The sequence below is a fragment of the Ammospiza caudacuta genome, chromosome 4 (assembly GCF_027887145.1).
Source record: "Ammospiza caudacuta isolate bAmmCau1 chromosome 4, bAmmCau1.pri, whole genome shotgun sequence".
NCBI classification, from domain to species: domain Eukaryota; kingdom Metazoa; phylum Chordata; class Aves; order Passeriformes; family Passerellidae; genus Ammospiza; species Ammospiza caudacuta.
This window is the reverse complement of record NC_080596.1, coordinates 5,647,674-5,664,220: the sequence shown is the minus strand read 5'-3', so window position 1 is coordinate 5,664,220 and position 16,547 is coordinate 5,647,674. Positions and strand designations below refer to the sequence as shown.

The 16,547-nt window shown below is 38.4% G+C and overlaps 1 protein-coding gene across 1 annotated transcript; it reads right to left on the bottom strand.

The window, feature by feature from the left end:
* Positions 1–1,212: 1,212 nt before the first annotated feature.
* GASK1B (golgi associated kinase 1B) lies at positions 1,213–16,366 on the bottom strand. The gene is made up of 5 exons (XM_058803843.1): positions 16,197–16,366; positions 14,323–15,606; positions 6,767–6,981; positions 3,558–3,784; positions 1,213–3,256 (listed from the first exon to the last, which is right to left on the bottom strand). The coding sequence occupies exons 2-5, from the start codon at positions 15,317–15,319 to the stop codon at positions 3,049–3,051; spliced, it is 1,647 nt and encodes a 548-aa protein (XP_058659826.1). The 5' UTR covers positions 15,320–15,606; positions 16,197–16,366; the 3' UTR covers positions 1,213–3,048.
* Between the last annotated feature and the right edge of the window lie 181 nt (positions 16,367–16,547).

Here is a 16,547-nt window from a genome sequence, read left to right as displayed (position 1 = left end):
ACGTGCAACACTGATCCTTGCCTGATCCCAAATGCCCAGAAATGGAAGACAGCCCAGCAAAGAGGACTAAAGCACAGTTTCTTGGCTTTCTATCAATCACCATAGGTTGAATAAGGCTTCTTCTGGATTTTTCCTCTGAGTTGATACTACTTTAGCTACAGTGTCAGTCCAAAGTCATGATACTTCCAAAGGATGTGAACCAATTTTCCAATAAACTTCACCCCTGTTACTGAAGCGGGTATCTTAAATGTAGTAGCAGAGGATAAACAAACTTAAAGTGCTCCTTTTGTATTTTTTACTATATCATTTATGCAAATGCACTCAAAAAATACAGAATTCTTCATTTTTATTTTAAAAAATGCTAGAACTTGGCTAGTATGCATTCATAAGAGCTATTGCAATCATATTTTGCATTATTAACATTACTGAATTACGTACCAAGCTCCACAGAAGCAAGATGAAAAGCACTTTCTGGAGTTTGTTACCAACATGAGAGAACTAGAAGCAATCTGCAATCCTGTCTCACTGTCCAATTTCGCCAAGAGTCTCCTGGCTTACCTGAAGGCTACAAGAGTGTTTGTACATGAAATATGGCATGCTAACACAGCATAGGGAGTATTCCTTTGCCCTTGGAAAGTCTCCAGAAATTTTGCTTTTTACAGTTACGCTTTTCATACTTGATCAGATTTTTAAGTAATGGACAGCATTGTGACTACTCAGTTCTCTTGAGTCCAGGACTACTGAAAGGCATTGGTTCAGGTCAGCTTCAGGGCAATTCCATAGGCAATTATATTGCTGCTTTAAGAGCTGGCACTGAACTGCCAGGCAAATAAAAAAGCATTTATCATGCTCAAGGAAACACTAGTCCATGTCCAGAAGAAATGGAGAAGAATGCATCAAGTTATGAGCATAAAAAATAAATTATCCAGCCTGGAAAGATAATGGATTTCCTTGTCTTCTTCAGCAATGAGCCAATTCTGGAAAAAAATTACAACTGGGCAATGACTCAGCATCAGGATGTGCAGTCTAAAGATAGAAGACAGAGTTCTCATGGGACCTTGTCATAATCAGCTACATTCACAACTCTGCTGGGCCCTCTCCTAAGCTCAGCTGAGAGTCATGCCTTTCTCTCACTACCAGCAGTGAGGGATTATAAATTTGATTGCTAGAACAGGTATCTAGCAGGAAGAAACCTGTGAGACAGGCTAGAAAATGAGACAAACTGATTGTGATGGCCACCACAGAGTGAAATCCACTGCAACAGGAATTCCATGTGAAATGTATTCTGATGATTATTTATTTCTCTAGACTCTGCTCACAGTGCAAGCCAAAGCAATATTTTTGTTTCTATGATGAAAATTATCTGGCTAATAAGTTACAACACTTTAAAGAAAGGGATGAATTGAAAATCCTGTAAAATTCTACCTTGGTGTTAAAAAGTCTAAGGCACTCTAAAACACATTCTCTTGAGGCAATAGTTAAGTTCTAGGAAGTTTTAATAAATTGAACTGTCCTTTGCTGACAAAATAAAATAAAAGATTATTTAGCTGACTAAGGTCTTAAAATTTTACTAAGTCTTTTTAACACTGCCTATAATGAGATCTATTTCTTCTAGAAATGCAATTATTGCTAATGGGTTTTCTGATACTAAGAAAGAAAACTGATTTTAGCTTCAGTGGAATTGTAGTTATTTAAAACATTAAATTCACCCATCCACATTAACAGTGACATGACACATTTTATTTTGTCATTAATAACATTATACAAGCACTTTCAATATTCTTTCACACCCTATATATTTTTACAACACATAAAGACAAGAGTAGCTATGAAAGCATCCAATTTCTACCATTACCTCATGGCAAAAAGATGGTATTTCTCCAGAAAGATGGTAAGAGTTTTTCTAAACAGTCAGGTAGAAGATGGATGTGATGATAGGCTGTGTCAATTGATATTTACTTTCTGGAGCATTTCAAGGGTAAAAATCTCAAGCACTTATCCAACCTTCCCTAACAACCACACTTGTGAGAACACTTGGGGCAAGTTCTCAGTTACAATCATCACCCCATAGTGGTCAATCTTAATGGAAACCCAAGCCTCAATTGCTGGCTGGAGCTGAGCACACAGAATAAACATTTCCTCTGCTGGGTTTAACAACAGTGTCATTAGGAGTTCTGCTTTTTCATAATATTCTCAAAAATTGCTGTCAAGGATTTTGCAAAAACAAAACATGTACTTATTTAGCAGCATATTCACACAAAGATAAAGCTTTTTTTTTTTTTTAAATACACAGTTAATCATTAAACAGAAAATATCAGATCATCCACCCCCACATCAGAACAAATTGCATTGAAAAAATACATTGCAATGAGTGATTCATGATGAATTGTACTCCATAATGGACAAGTAAAAACTGTGTTTGTCAAAATAATTATTTCTGCTAAAGCCATGTTCTCCTCACTCTGTTTTAAAATTCGCTCATGTCCAGTGCAAACACTCCTGCATCTAAAAGAGCTGAATTTAGTTCTCCTATTCCAAAAGATCAAAATGAAATAAAGTAAGAAGCCCTCGGAAATGTTGGCATTTTAGAATACTTAATAAAATAACAAATTCCTGTACTATATATGTTTTAGCTAGTGTCATCAATGTATCAAGTGCTTACACATCTCTTTTCCCATTTAAATTTGCAATAAAATTTACTGACTTCAGTGAGGGAAATAAGAGCAATCCAGCCTAATGTACTGAAAATCCTGCTGCTAATTTCCAAACACTTCAATAGAAAGAGTGTTCATGGTACCTCCATATTACTGCATATTATCATTTGGTTATTTTCATTTCACTGGTGACATAGAAGACACTACACTGTGTTGAGCTGCAGCTGACACTTAAATATTGCTTTCAAACCATGCAAAATTTCTTATTTAAAAGTAAACTTGAAAGTTTGGGAAAAAAAATAATGCTACGAATTAAATCAATTTTACTGTCAGTTTCTGCCCCATAAAACATTTTTTAAAGACTTTCTTTCAGATGGAAACAAGACTGCTTCATTCATTCATTCATGGGCAATACTTTGGCTCCATGTGCATTTATATAAGTAAGAAGAATTTTGGATCTCCTTTCTATTACATCAATAAGCTTTTCAATTCCTTTTCTGCCTCCTTGGCTCTCCCAGTATATTTTGTCAAGGAACAAAGACTGGAGTAACTTCTCACGTAAACGCTGGCTCCTCAGCACTGAAACTGCAGATGCAGGGAATCTGGAAAAGCACAAAGAAATTCATCAGGTTTTGCCATTACTCTGAATTGCAGTATTTATGTTGTGGTTTAGCAATCAATTCTAAGAATATAGGCTGCAACTCAGCAAAGGAAGTCCGTGCATGCCTAATCATATGTATGTTAATTGTAATTGTATCTTTTACATCTGTGGGATTACTCATACATTTTTAGATACATCCTGTCAATCTCTTGGGCCAATGATATCTATTCCAGTAGCTTAGTGTTTCAAACTCAAACAAGAAATTATTAATCCTTTTACAAAATTGATAATTTAAAACTTACTCATTGATTCCTTGTAGTATTTTGAAGTCAAGATTGTCCTCATTTCTGTCAAAGAAACCCTTATTGTCTATAAAGGCCAAGTGCCTTTGGTCATGCCTTCTCTGAACGATGTGTGTCAGGTCAACAGCATCCTGATCATTGCATTTCAGCTTCAGTCCTTGCTGCATGCAGGAATCCTCCTTGAGAGGTTTGAACCCACAACAATTTCTGTCTAGTCGATTATAGATCTAAAACAAAGTAGAGCACAGTGCCAAGTGAAAACAATACCAAAGTACTTGGGGCAAAGTGTCATTGTAAGACATTGCTCTCTAACCCAGCTGACAGGAAAGCAAGCTCAGGAAAAGTGTAATTAAAAACAAGGAAACAGCATTGAAGACCTGGTCCTCACACCTCAATGCAATTTCTAAATGCATTGAGGTATTGCTAAATGAAATTTCTCAATTTTATCCATTTTACAGCCATGATCTATTATGTCAGTAGAAATTCTTTGAAAATAATGGAACAATACCACTGTGTAACTGGAATAACAAGATGGTGAATACAATTCTATTTTCTTTGTCAGGAGCTTTCTTTTTTTTTTACATTTTCTGTGCTGGAGAACAATAGAAATAGCACAGTCTGACACACATAGAGGATCTTCATTTTGTGGGATCTATTAGGCTAACAGTAAGCAAAATAACTGAAAAGACCAGTGAGGGGCACAAAAAAACATCAAAAGCTATAAAATTGTTCTTACACTGTAAGAACAGTGTATTTATAACCACAGAGCAGCCTCCCTGTGGTATAAACTTTTATGACATGATGGTCGGCACTATTTTTTCCCATGCAAAACCTTGACTATTCATCACATAGCACTTAGCTGGAAAGAACACATAAATCTGGACTAATTTTAGTGGTGTAAATGTTAGGCATCTCTTTTGACTTGGTCGTTTCTGTTCCCTTTCAAAAACAGTGACAAGAACAAGGCACATTCAGAGCAATGGATGCCATTTTAGGATAGCCATTGAATATAGGAAGGATAAATCACTCCTTGAAAGTGCTGCTACCCCTTAAGAGTAGAAGAGAGTAAATATTCAACATTGCTACAGCCCTGATCACACTAATTGGCCTGGATTGCCCTTAACAGTCTTCACCTTGGACTTTACCCCTGTGCACAGGAGCCCCCTTAAGCTCAGGCAGCTCAGCCCCCCTCTGAGTCCCTTGGAGGAGGGGGTGTGGGGGGTGTTTTGTGCTGTTTGTTCCTGGGTTGTTGGTTGAGATTCCTGCCTGTCAGTCTTGGAGCTGTCTTGTCAGTGCCTGATGCTCACAGGGCTACAAATGGGGCCTGTGGCTTTCACCATCCTTCCTGCTGGCCTGCCTCTCCTGCTGCTGAGCCTGCCTGCCCTAGAGCAGCCTTTGGCTCCAGCTCATCTTCCCGGACAGCAGACCTGCTCCTGCTAACAGGGGTTTAGACAATGCACTGGTCTCTGCACAGGGCACTTCGATGCACTGGTCTGGTGCATATAAGACTTGATGAGTGGCTCATCAAAGGTCAATAATTTTTTCTGTCCTTTGTTGTTTACTGTTAACTCTTCAAACTGCTCTAAGCATAAAAGCATTACTGTTCACATAAGCCTTATAAAATTACAATTTTATTGTTGTAATTTCCCAGGAAAATTAGGACCCCATATTATGCAGAATTTTGTTGCATGTTGAAATAAAAAGGTCACCTCTTTAATCAAATGAAAGTCTGAGAACTGGGTTTGTTTTGATTTTGTTTGGGATTTTTTTATATGTAGCTCTATTTCGACTTGTATTGTTGACAGTGTTCGTTTCCAAACACCAAAATACTGAGGAAAGGAACAGACTTCTCTTCCTCTTTCTCCTTTCATGAGCAGCAATTATTATCTGAAGGCTGTAGAGCCCCTCTTGCTTCTCTCTCCCGGGATCTCTTATTCAATCCATCCAAAGGTAAAAAAGTAAAGCAGAGTCCTTCCAGAAAGACTCCTTTGATGCATAGACTCCATTCCTTTGCACTTCTCTGCATGCACTAAATAGACAAGGAAATCTTGTTCTTACAGACAGCTCTTCATGATATCTTGCACATTTCAGTGCTAAGACATAATGATGGAACACTCTGGAACTGATGCCTATAGTTTGGCAGAATCTTCTGTCATACATTTATGTACAGAAGAGGTCCAAACCCCCAAAATTAAAGAATCCATTTTGCTTGAATTCTTGCAAGAGGCAAGTAAAGGTCAACTATAAGCATTTTATATCCTGCTCCTATGTTTTACAGCACTTCACAGAGATTAGGAAGATCTATTAGAAGTGCCAAACCTATTCTTCTGAAGAAATTATGCTTAACAGAGAATACTTTTCACCATTATTCTTTATTTCTGAATGATTCATGAAGCACAGGTATTATTTTTTTAATATTGAATCATTTCTTGGCATTTTTTTGCTTTCAAATTTTCATATTCTGCTGCTGATAAACTTTTGACAGCACACAGATAAAACTGTAGTCTTTAAGACCTATGAGAGTCACTTTCACTCACTTTCTGGAATGCATGTTCTTGTCTGATTGGCAACCAGAGATATAAATCCCTCTGGTACCAGCTATTAGTACAAGAGTAATTTGTCTCCTGTCACGTGAAGTGCAATCCTGCTGTATCTTATTTTAACCAACCCCTCCTTCTGAATAATAGAACAGCAGATTTATCATTCACCAGTCACTGCTCTACTCCTTTTTTACTAAGTCACTGTCTAGATTGGTTTTTTTTAAAAAGGAAAAATTATCCACTACAACTGTTACCTTGCTCCAGATTGCAGCTCACCAAAACCACTTCAGTCACCTCTTGGGGCTGGGGAGGTGCAGGAAGGACCACAGAGTAAACAGAGATTTACAGTTGTGAACACAGTCAAGATCTCTGTTTGGAGAAACAAGGAGTGAAGGAGAAACAGTATGCCTGACTCAATATGAAATAAATAAAGGCAAAAAGCCTTTGCATCCTCTTTAAAAAGAAATGAGTCAGTTAGGTTTCCTGCCTAATTATAAGCTGCATTTTGGATATTTTAATCACAAGAAATGACCAGAAATAATTTCAAACTATGCAAATACCTCTCTTTCCCATTTAAAAAAAAATGAAACACACTAAAATTACTATTTCTCCCCTGTGTTTGATCACGTGACTTATGAGGCAAATAGTTGTGTTCAGTAAACATTTTACCTGCAACAGAAAATCAAAGAGTGCCATCTTGGACCATTCATGATGATGAATTTCAGTACAGCCCCACTCAGCTTTGGGAACTTTACCATTCTGCCAGCATTTCTTCTTCAATAGCTGCTGATATTGTCCCCATGTTAACCTCACTGAAGAATGGGTACTATTATCTGTTGGACTCAGTGAGGAATCCCAGAGAATAACAGGACAGGCCTGACCACCTGAAAAAAGGGAAACAAAATACCATTATTATAAGAGCAATACTATCAGTTTTATTTGATTCTTCTTTATACATTGCCTAAGCATTAGTAAATGTACCATTTTACAGACCTGGAAGGAGAACCAGCCAGGGACTAATATCTTAACATACTTTGGTTAATGTAGTCTTATCCTACATCCATAACCAGCCACCACAGGACTGGAAACATAGGCATAAATGTCTTCAATGTATGAAACACTTTCTCTTTTTGAGGCAAGAGACTGATGTACAATATCCTATACTAAACCAAACTATTAAAAAGTTTCTAGGTAGGTTAAAAGCCTCCAATGCCAGCGTGAATCAACAATGTAATTTCCTTCTGATTGCGGTGAACTGCTGATTTTCAAGAGCTGGAAACTTACGTCAAAGGGGGTTTTCTTTGCATAATGGACAGAGAGACACCACAAATACTGCACTCAAAGTGGATTTTGTTATTTTTAGTATTTTAAACCTATAAGGTATTACTCCACAGCTCTGAAAGGATATATGAGAATCCTAGAGAATCTGAGCATAGAATTAATAACCAACTTGACAAGTTTGGGACTTTTTACCTAGATATGAGATCTGTTTTGTATAGCAGATATTTTAGCCAAATTCTTTAGTTCTTCTGTGTAAATAATATTCTTCTCTTCCCTGAAACAAACACAGAGGACTTCTCTTTGTTGAATTCTAGTGTTCAGTTTCACCGTGAGAATAAACCTCATCAAAGCATTTAAAATTACCTTCTCCAGTATAAAAACTCAAATTTATTTCACACAGCATCAAGGAACAGAGAGATCTATTTTATTACAAAATTTTCCTTTTATTCCTGATGCAATGCTACTGCTGCTTAAACTGTCAAGGACCCAGGACTGACCATGGCTTGTACATATTAAAACAAAGAAATCCTTTATATTTTAGGGTGTGTAGAGAGAAGATCAAAATATGTCTTAGTACAGAGAGGAAGAACCATTTAACTGCAAAAGCTTAAGTGCTGTTTACTAAAAAGTGTTGGAACACATATAAAGCTTTAAAAATTATTCATATTCATCTTGAAGTTCATTGAACTCAGTCTACACTATTGCACAATTTATTGCATAGTTAAGTACAGCCTAAATTGTCTCTTTGTCTTCTACATGCCCAGGGATACAGAGACAGATCTGCAAAAAAGCTTTTAAAAACACATGAAGGCAAGAGGTCCAGGCCACCTTCTTCAGAAACAACCCAGACAGAAAATAGCCCGTGGAAAACAGGTATCAGTGCCAACAGCAGGGTAAAAGCTGCCAGTATCAACGTTCCATTTGCAAGCAGCCAGGACTGTGAAAAACAATCTCCACACAGCTGTTGAAGTGAGGGGAGAACGACCATCCTGTAACGCATCGAACTCGAGTTTATTGATCGATCAGCCTGTTTAAATAATAGTGTTAATGAACTTCATGCATATTCCAAAAGCCAAGTTTATGATAGGCTAACAGAGAAAACTCTAACCACTCCTTTTGTTTTACAATACCGTTGATTGTTTACACAAAATAAAACCAGTGTTCCCACTGTGATATGAACGGTTCCCAAAACTTCCATATCTGTTCCCAGGGTGCCATCTTTTCCCAGAGAGGGTGTTTCACTTGTTATGGGAAGACTGCCTGAGAACCTTATTGTTTATACAATGATGCCTGAGAGAGTCTAATTGTTTATAGAAGTCAGGCTGGGAACTGCTTTGGAACTGCTTCACAGCTACCTGTTACTTTTCTCTCAATTGCATGGCTTCGTGGCCTTTTTCCTTAAGCCATGCCTGAACTAAACTCTCCACACACAGCTGAATCAAAAAGCAGCTTGTTCAAAGGATGCTGACTGTTGTAAAAGAACAGATAAGAAATTATCTTTGCCTGTACCTAGCTCTGAAACATGCTCAAAGTTCCATCTCCCATTCACCAAACAAGCATGACAGACCAGCCCTGCATGCAATCCAGCCCAAGAGAAAATCCAGCTCCTTCCCAAACCAGAATGTGCCTGATCTTCTCTCTGCCATGGCTTGCACATGCAAGGCAGTCCTTCCAAAGCCAAGCCAACCCAAACACCACTTCTTTAACTTCTGTCCCCGTTGCCCAGTGTCCTTAGCAACACAGAATGTCTTTCCATCAGGAACATCAAACACTCTTTATTTATGATCAATATTACCTTTATCAGCAGCATGTTCCACACTCTCCTCCACTGAAAAACTGAGCTGAGCACTCCTGAAAATCAGGCTTCTCCTCTACTGAGGTGCCTGAATAAGTATTTAGGTAACTTATTTGGGAAACCGTACCCATTTCTCCATCCCTCTCACTCTGGCTCTATCACCTACATTGTAGATGACTTTATACAAGTTAGATCAGCTATTAGTTAGATTTCTTTTCCAACAAAGTTTAGAGAATATCTATGTAATCATTGGGAATTCTCACTGAAAAAAAAAAAAAAAGACAGCTTTTGTAAGGACCAAATCTTATCTATTATTTTTATATCTCCAGTAGCAATTTATGTAACTATTCATTAATTCTTCCACAAATCAAATACATAAACAGTTTTCTAAGAAAACAAACATCTCCTGTCTACCCAAAAAGGACATGATAAACAATAGTAATATAAATACTTGAAAACTATGAATAATATCATGCCTGTTTCCATTAAGATACAAAAACATTTTTGAAAGACTAAGGTTAAATACAGGAAATGTTTGCATTTCAAAGGAAATGGGAGCAGAAAAGATGATCCAAAAAAATCTTTCAACTCTGTAATATAAATTGGATTACAGGAATATGAAACAGCAGCTTCAGTAAAGAGCTGTGACTCAAATTTTTGACACAGGAAAAACATGAAGATGCTGAATTAAAGCAGATAAGGGGTCTGATTCACAGCTGCATGAATTGACATGACCCCAATCAAATCAGTGGAGTTTTTCTGATTCAAACCTCATTAGGATTGGGCTGAAGTTGCCTCAATAGTGAAGAGACCTACAGCCACAACTGGAAAGGTGAAGCACATTTCAGAAAAAGTCCAGTGTATGTGCTGTATGTGCTTCTTTCTTAGTCAGCCTTACATATTAACACAGAAGTTACTGCTTTTCTGCTGCTGCAGCTGCACTGCACTCAGAATCTCACCCAGAGCTGATTGGGTTCATTTTATTTTTACCTGCCATTTTAGATCTATATACCTACTTAACTGTGCAAAGGTAATCTTCAAAATTGTGTGGGAAAGATTTTTCAAAACTCATGCTGAAACCATCTTCTAAGTAATTCATACACATTTTTAAACATTTCTAAACATTTTGAACAATTCTAAAAATGTCTTAGCTAAGTTGAATAAGCTAGCACAGATAAAACCTCAGGCTGCTGAGACTAGACCACCTCAAGGTACTCTGCTTCATGTGCCGCTCACTGACGTATCACTGCATGGCTTCTTCAACACAGGCATCACCCTAGATTTCCACACCCCACATCACTTTGAAAATAAACTGCATGCTTCTGAACTTCATGTGGTTAGGAACCACATTTTGCTCTTGCAAACATTTCTCTCCTCTTGTGCTCTGACTTACAGCTACAGCACTTTTTCTAACTTCCTCAAAAGAAAATATTTTCAAACATGCCCAGAAGATCAACAGTAAAACCAGAAAATCTATCATGAGGTAGTTCAAGCCCTTTCTCAAACTCACCATTGTTCACTGCAAGGCAGTACATCTCACCACTGCCACATTTGCAAGAGTTCAGTTGTCTACGTATTAGCAAGAAAGGATAATTTAGTGTGGAAAATGAGAGGGACCAGCATACAGAGAACAATTTTGAGAGTTTAAGTTTTTAGGGAAAATATAAGGAACAGAAGTAGAAAGCAGAGAGAAGTTAGGCCATTTATTTTTCTTTCTTCCCTATGCATCTCATTGCAATGTTCTGTCCTGTGCTCATATGGATGTCAGTATTAAGGAATGCATGAAATGTGCATTAGTTGCTCTCTAGACTATGGACTGCATTATTGCTTGTACATTAACTTCTCTACCCAGCAGAATACTGGAAATATGCCTCTCATACCCCTTTGAGAGCTACAGCACTATGTGGAAGTATTTTAGAGCACTCTGAATGCATGAAGCAGTGTAAGGTTTTTATTTTTTGCCCTGACATTGGTGATTCATATTGTATAATTTTTGATGGGATGGCAAGAGCAGGCTGATAGCACAGGACATAACACAGAAAAAACTGACACCTTTTATAGTCATGCAGAGGCCAGTAAAGCAAAACAACTAGTGCAACCAGTGGAGCTATCATCTCATTCATCTATTTGCACTAAACCAGCCATGAAAGGTGTTATTCAAAGGAAGAGTTTCTTGCAAGTTTGGGGGAAGAAGGAGGTTCTGGACAAATAGTGGATTGAGTACACCAGTGCTTATCATTCTCAGTTTAGTCAGACTCAGGATATCAGAAAACCAGAGGGGAGGAGAAGCAGCCATCAGCACACACTAGTTCAGTCCCTCAGCAAGAAGTGCAAAAAAACTGCATAGCAGCAGCTCTTGTACCAAAAGCCATCAAAGCCTCACTGCTACTACCCAAGGAGCCAGAGCACTATCCTTACAGCTGTCAGCTGAGACAGAGAAGCCAGCCTGCCCCAGCCCACAAACTCCAGCTGTAGCTCAGGCCTAAAAAATACTGCAACTGTCCCAGCCTGCAAATGCAGTTGCTGAGCTGGAGGCCATACATACATGCATTTAACTCAGCTCCTGTGCAAAGGCCATTAAGGTAGGGCTGCAAGGAAGGTCACTTATGTCTCATATTCTTCAGGTTAAGGTTATGAAATAACGAAATACCTTAGTGCTGTAGTATTAAAGTGACCATCCCAAAACTCAGACACATAAGGGTCAGCCTTCATTTATTCCACAATAGACAAAAATTTATGATTATTTCTTGGTGTTTTACAGGATTGTCCTTCCTTTTTCATAGGAGATATTTTTCACATCTTGTAGGTAGTAATGGAAGTAATGAATGACTGCTTGTGCATGCACAAAATCATGCTCTTTTAGACTTCTATGCCCAGCTCAGATACCTATACTACTCAGGCTTTTTATATTCAGTCAATTCATTGTAAAAATATAAGACAGTTACCATACCTGATTTTTCCATCAAGGATGGGTGATGGAAAAATTAGACAAGCCACAAAAAAATTCAGTTAACACTTAAAAGGATTTACAGTTAACAAGGGAAGGTGAGGGCAGCAGACAGAGAACTTGAATACAGTATTTTGCTAGACTTTAAAAAAAGTCAGTGTCAGATCTGTGGGAATAAGGGAAATAGAAACTGTACAGGGATTTACTAAGCAGTTCTTTGAAACTGCTTTTGACAAAATGAATGACAGTTTTGAAAAGCCCATTTTTTAAGATTTTAATGCTACATCAAACATGTCTTGCTGGATCACATCACAACTGAGGCAAGCTAAAGGGATGCGTCGGGGAGAGAGATATGTCAGCCCAGAACTAGTGTACATTCATACACACATGCTGTCTCTAATCCTGCATTGCTTGCTTTCCCATGTGAATAACTGATTCACACAAGCCACTCTGTAAAAAACTTTACAGAGTTCACCTATCTTAACATATCTAGGTCATTTCAGCGAGCTAATTACTAATATTCTTTTAAGAATTATATTTTTGCTCATTTTCCTACCACAAATACTTTCACATTATGCCAGACATAAGCACATAAATAGTAAAGAGCTTAAGTAGTTATAAGGCATCTGAGTTCCAGCATATTTCCAGGCTAAAGAAATCATGAGAGACAAGGTGCAGTCACTGTTCCAAATGCTCTGTTCAGCCTTTAGCTGGAAAAAATGAAGTGAGACCAAAATAGTGTTATTTCTCTTCTCATCACCTAGCAACACTCCTCTTGCAATAGGAACTTAGCCAGTTATGAGGAAAAGAAAATTAGAGGGCAGAATGACACACTCTGTCCCAGACAGTCCAAAATATACTGTAAGGTGACAGACACTGAGCAGCACAATGCACAGTTAGCCTAATAGCAGTTTTCTGAGGTTTGCAGTCTGTCATCTCTGCAGCCACACTGTGCAGAGTTCCCCCATCCCAACTGCCTTAATGCCTTATGACAGCTCTATAGCAATAGATCTTGTTCCTAAAAATAAAATGGGCATAATGTATCTTCCATGCTTTGCAAGTATGAATAATATTCAGAAGCCTCCAAACTGCTGTTCCTAGAGATTCATTCCCATTGTTGTACAGGCTGCCAAAGGGAAGGTTTACAAAGCAGGAAGACACTGGAAATCACGAGGTTGTCTTCCTGCTGTCAGATTTTAGAAAATCTTTCCAGCATTACTTTTCTTTTTAAGAAATGCAGACAGATCTAAAACTATTTGGTATAAACTTATTTCAAAGCAAGAAATGAACAGCAAAAACATAGCTAGCTACTTTTACAATGTTTCACTAAAATGCAACACAGTCCTTTTGGATTTGTGACTGTACAAAAATAGGACTTATGCTGAAGACATATTTAAGAAGGTAGCAATTTTAAAGTAGACTTCTAGCTCACATTACATGTCTGAATTCTACCTTTAATTTCACTAAAGGTTAAAAATCAACTTTTTAATTGGAACACTATACTAATCATTTAACAGGCATATTGAGATATTTACTATGTGTGTTTCATTGGATAATATATAGATGTATGTACTGAACCTCAAAATGTACAGCAGAATTCGCTGAAGTGTAGTTTGTTTGGGTTTTACTTTAACAGAACAAAGGGAAGCACTTTTTAAAAATTTTCAGTTCTCAAGAGGATTAGTGCCATGAAAAAAGATTCAAGCTTCTGCAGGCAGGTTCCCCATCTCTCTGAGTAGATTATCTGACCCCATTCCTACCACCTGAGAGATGAACTTTTGTGAAAAGTTCCAACAGTATTTTATTAAAGTCTATTCTAAAAGATGAGAAGTTTATCTTTAAAAATAAGAAATACCCATTGAATCACAGAGATTCTGGAATCTCACCAGTTTCACTTCAGGCAGTCTGTACAATGTCATGCAATCTACTGATTGCTGTTTCTCTTTTTTCTTGTTCCAGACTCATGTTAGGAAACTCTTACTGCCCCCAGCAACTCTATCATATTTGAAGCAAACTTTGGGGTATTCATCCTCTGGACACAATGACTGCACTGCAGATGTTACACACAGACACTGGCTTTATTTCCCTGTAACAATGGGGCTAGTGCTCAAGCTCACAAGAGTTAAAGGGGGTGGCTGCTGCTGCCCCATGGAAACCTTTGCACCCCACCTGCAGACGCTGAAAACCACACGAATGTGTTACCTTGGAAGAACTCTGATCTCCTGCTTACAGAAGGTAAGCTCCTGTTTAGCCCCAAGATCCTGTCCAAATGAAAGGCAAACACCTCACTCATGTCCAGAGGTCTTTTGACAATTCCACAGTGTCCCTGATTACAAGCAGTTCCCGTAGTGCTGGGGCCTCTTGCAAATACTGCCAGGACTGCTTTTTGTGAAGGAACTTCTTGAATGCTCTCTATGGGAGAGTCTGCCAGCATGCGCATGTTTAGGATGTCATCTTTGCTCATCCATGAGGGAGGGCTCTCGCTATAAATCCTGATATTGCTTTCCTCAGGCTGGAGCTGTGCCTTTACAGCTCCAGAAATGCTCCCAGGTCTCTGGTGACCTCTCTCCCTGATAGCCACTCCTTTATGCCCATGTTCATCCAGCTGGTACTTTCTTGCCTCCAGAGAAATCGCTGCTCCCTTGGTGCCGGCGGCACGTGTGGCCCGCCCTGGCTGTTGGGCAAAGGCCTCTTCCCAGCCCACAAGAGTGGCTTTTGGAAAGCGCTGCCCGTAGGACACAGGGATTGCATTTTTCTTCCTGCGCTTTGGCTTCACTGTGCCTCTGATGTTGGCAGGCTTGCTGCGCTTGGACCGCAGGGTGATATAAACTACATTGGGTGGCAGCAAGGTCCCATTGCTACCAAGCTGGGGTTCTTGGAAATTGGGTGGTGACAGGGTGCCATCCAGTGGGATGCCCAGAAAAGGAGTTTGAGCTGCATCTTGGAGACTCCTGGAGCTGATCTTTCGATGTCCTCCTTTGTGCTGCGGTAAAACGTGACCCACTTGGCTGACAAGGAATCCCAGGTAGATCACACAGGCAGTGCCCACGAGCAGATTCCTCCTTGTCCGCGGGCGCCTGCAAGTCCAGAGCCTCAGCAGCCGTGAGGGCCACAGGCAGCAAATAAACAAGTTTTTGATTTTACTTGGCTGATCAAAAGGGGTCATTTCTCTAGTGAATCCACATGATGAAAACAGCATAAAGTCTTCTGTACATTCCAGCCAGGATGATGATGCATTATTTCTCTTCCCCAATTTCTATTTCTCCTTTTCCAAGTAGCTTCCAGCATGGGTGATGGACAGAGGCTACTGATATGCCTGGGAAAGTGGTCAGCACTAAGGATGCTGACACTCCACCTTCTTAAATTGTTAAATTCTTATCAGCCACCACAGAGGAAGTGATTGGCTTCAGAGAATGAATGGAGCCAGCTGCGTAAGCAAAGTTTACTGACTTGTAGTCTAAAAGATCTATGTATCTTCTCTGCAAACTGCAAAAAGAAAATAGTAGCATTTCCTTTCATTACTCACACATAGCATCTGTGGCTCTATATTTTTCAGAGAAAAGAAGTTCTAGATGAGACAGTATGCATGTAAGAATTTGTCAGGATAAATCTTTTACTTTCTCATTACAGTATAAATCAAACACCAAAACCATTAAATACAGGCTCAATTTTCAATCTCAGCCAGATGTATTCCAGCATTAGAAGAAATTCCTGTCAAATCCAGATCATTATCTTTTTCTTACAAGGCAAAGTCTTCACTAAACCTCATGTTATGGAAATGCTGTAAACGATCCAATTATGAACCAGTGACTAGTAGTTAAATATGCACATATTCACTAATATAAAAATATATTAGCAGTGCCAAATTTCCCTAGTTGACTATGAATATAGTTCCCATAATTCATAAACACACATTAAAATTGAAAGATGGTTAATTCTCTTCATTCTTGTGAAGCCATAAAAAGAATCTAGCTAACATTTTTAAAATAAAATGATAATGGCTTATATATCTTTTCCAAAAAACAAAGAATAGGTGCACATTACATACAGATTGCTATAAAAATAAAATTTCTTACCTATTCAGCTTGAAACATCCTTTGTTGTGGTAAACTCCTTATGTTAATAAAAGTAACTGAGTAAAAGCTGGCATCTAGAACATATTTCACTTTTAAGTATGGTTCACATTTAGGTATTTCATTGCAAGCTAAGAACTGTTGAGAAGCTAACTTTACTGAGAAGTGGTTGCATATGAACTGCTGTAAACTTACATGAACCTCACGTTATTAAAAAAAAAAAAAAAAAAAACCAAACCAAACAACCCCACACACAAAACCACAGCAACTTCTATTTTAAATTCTGTAATGAAAAGTCCTGTGAAGTATGTGCCTTTCAAAAGTGCATTCCATCTATTTCTAACTCCTGAGAGC

Excerpts from the sequence above, each read along its gene's own strand:
- GASK1B (XM_058803843.1), bottom strand. The coding sequence starts at position 15,319 with ATGCTGTTTTCATCATGTGGATTCACTAGAGAAATGACCCCTTTTGAT. Across the intron at positions 6,982-14,322 it reads GAGATCAGAGTTCTTCCAAG|GTGGTCAGGCCTGTCCTGTT; the intron begins GTAACACATTCG and ends CCCTTTTTTCAG. Across the intron at positions 3,257-3,557 it reads ATACTACAAGGAATCAATGA|ATTCCCTGCATCTGCAGTTT; the intron begins GTAAGTTTTAAA and ends GTGCTTTTCCAG.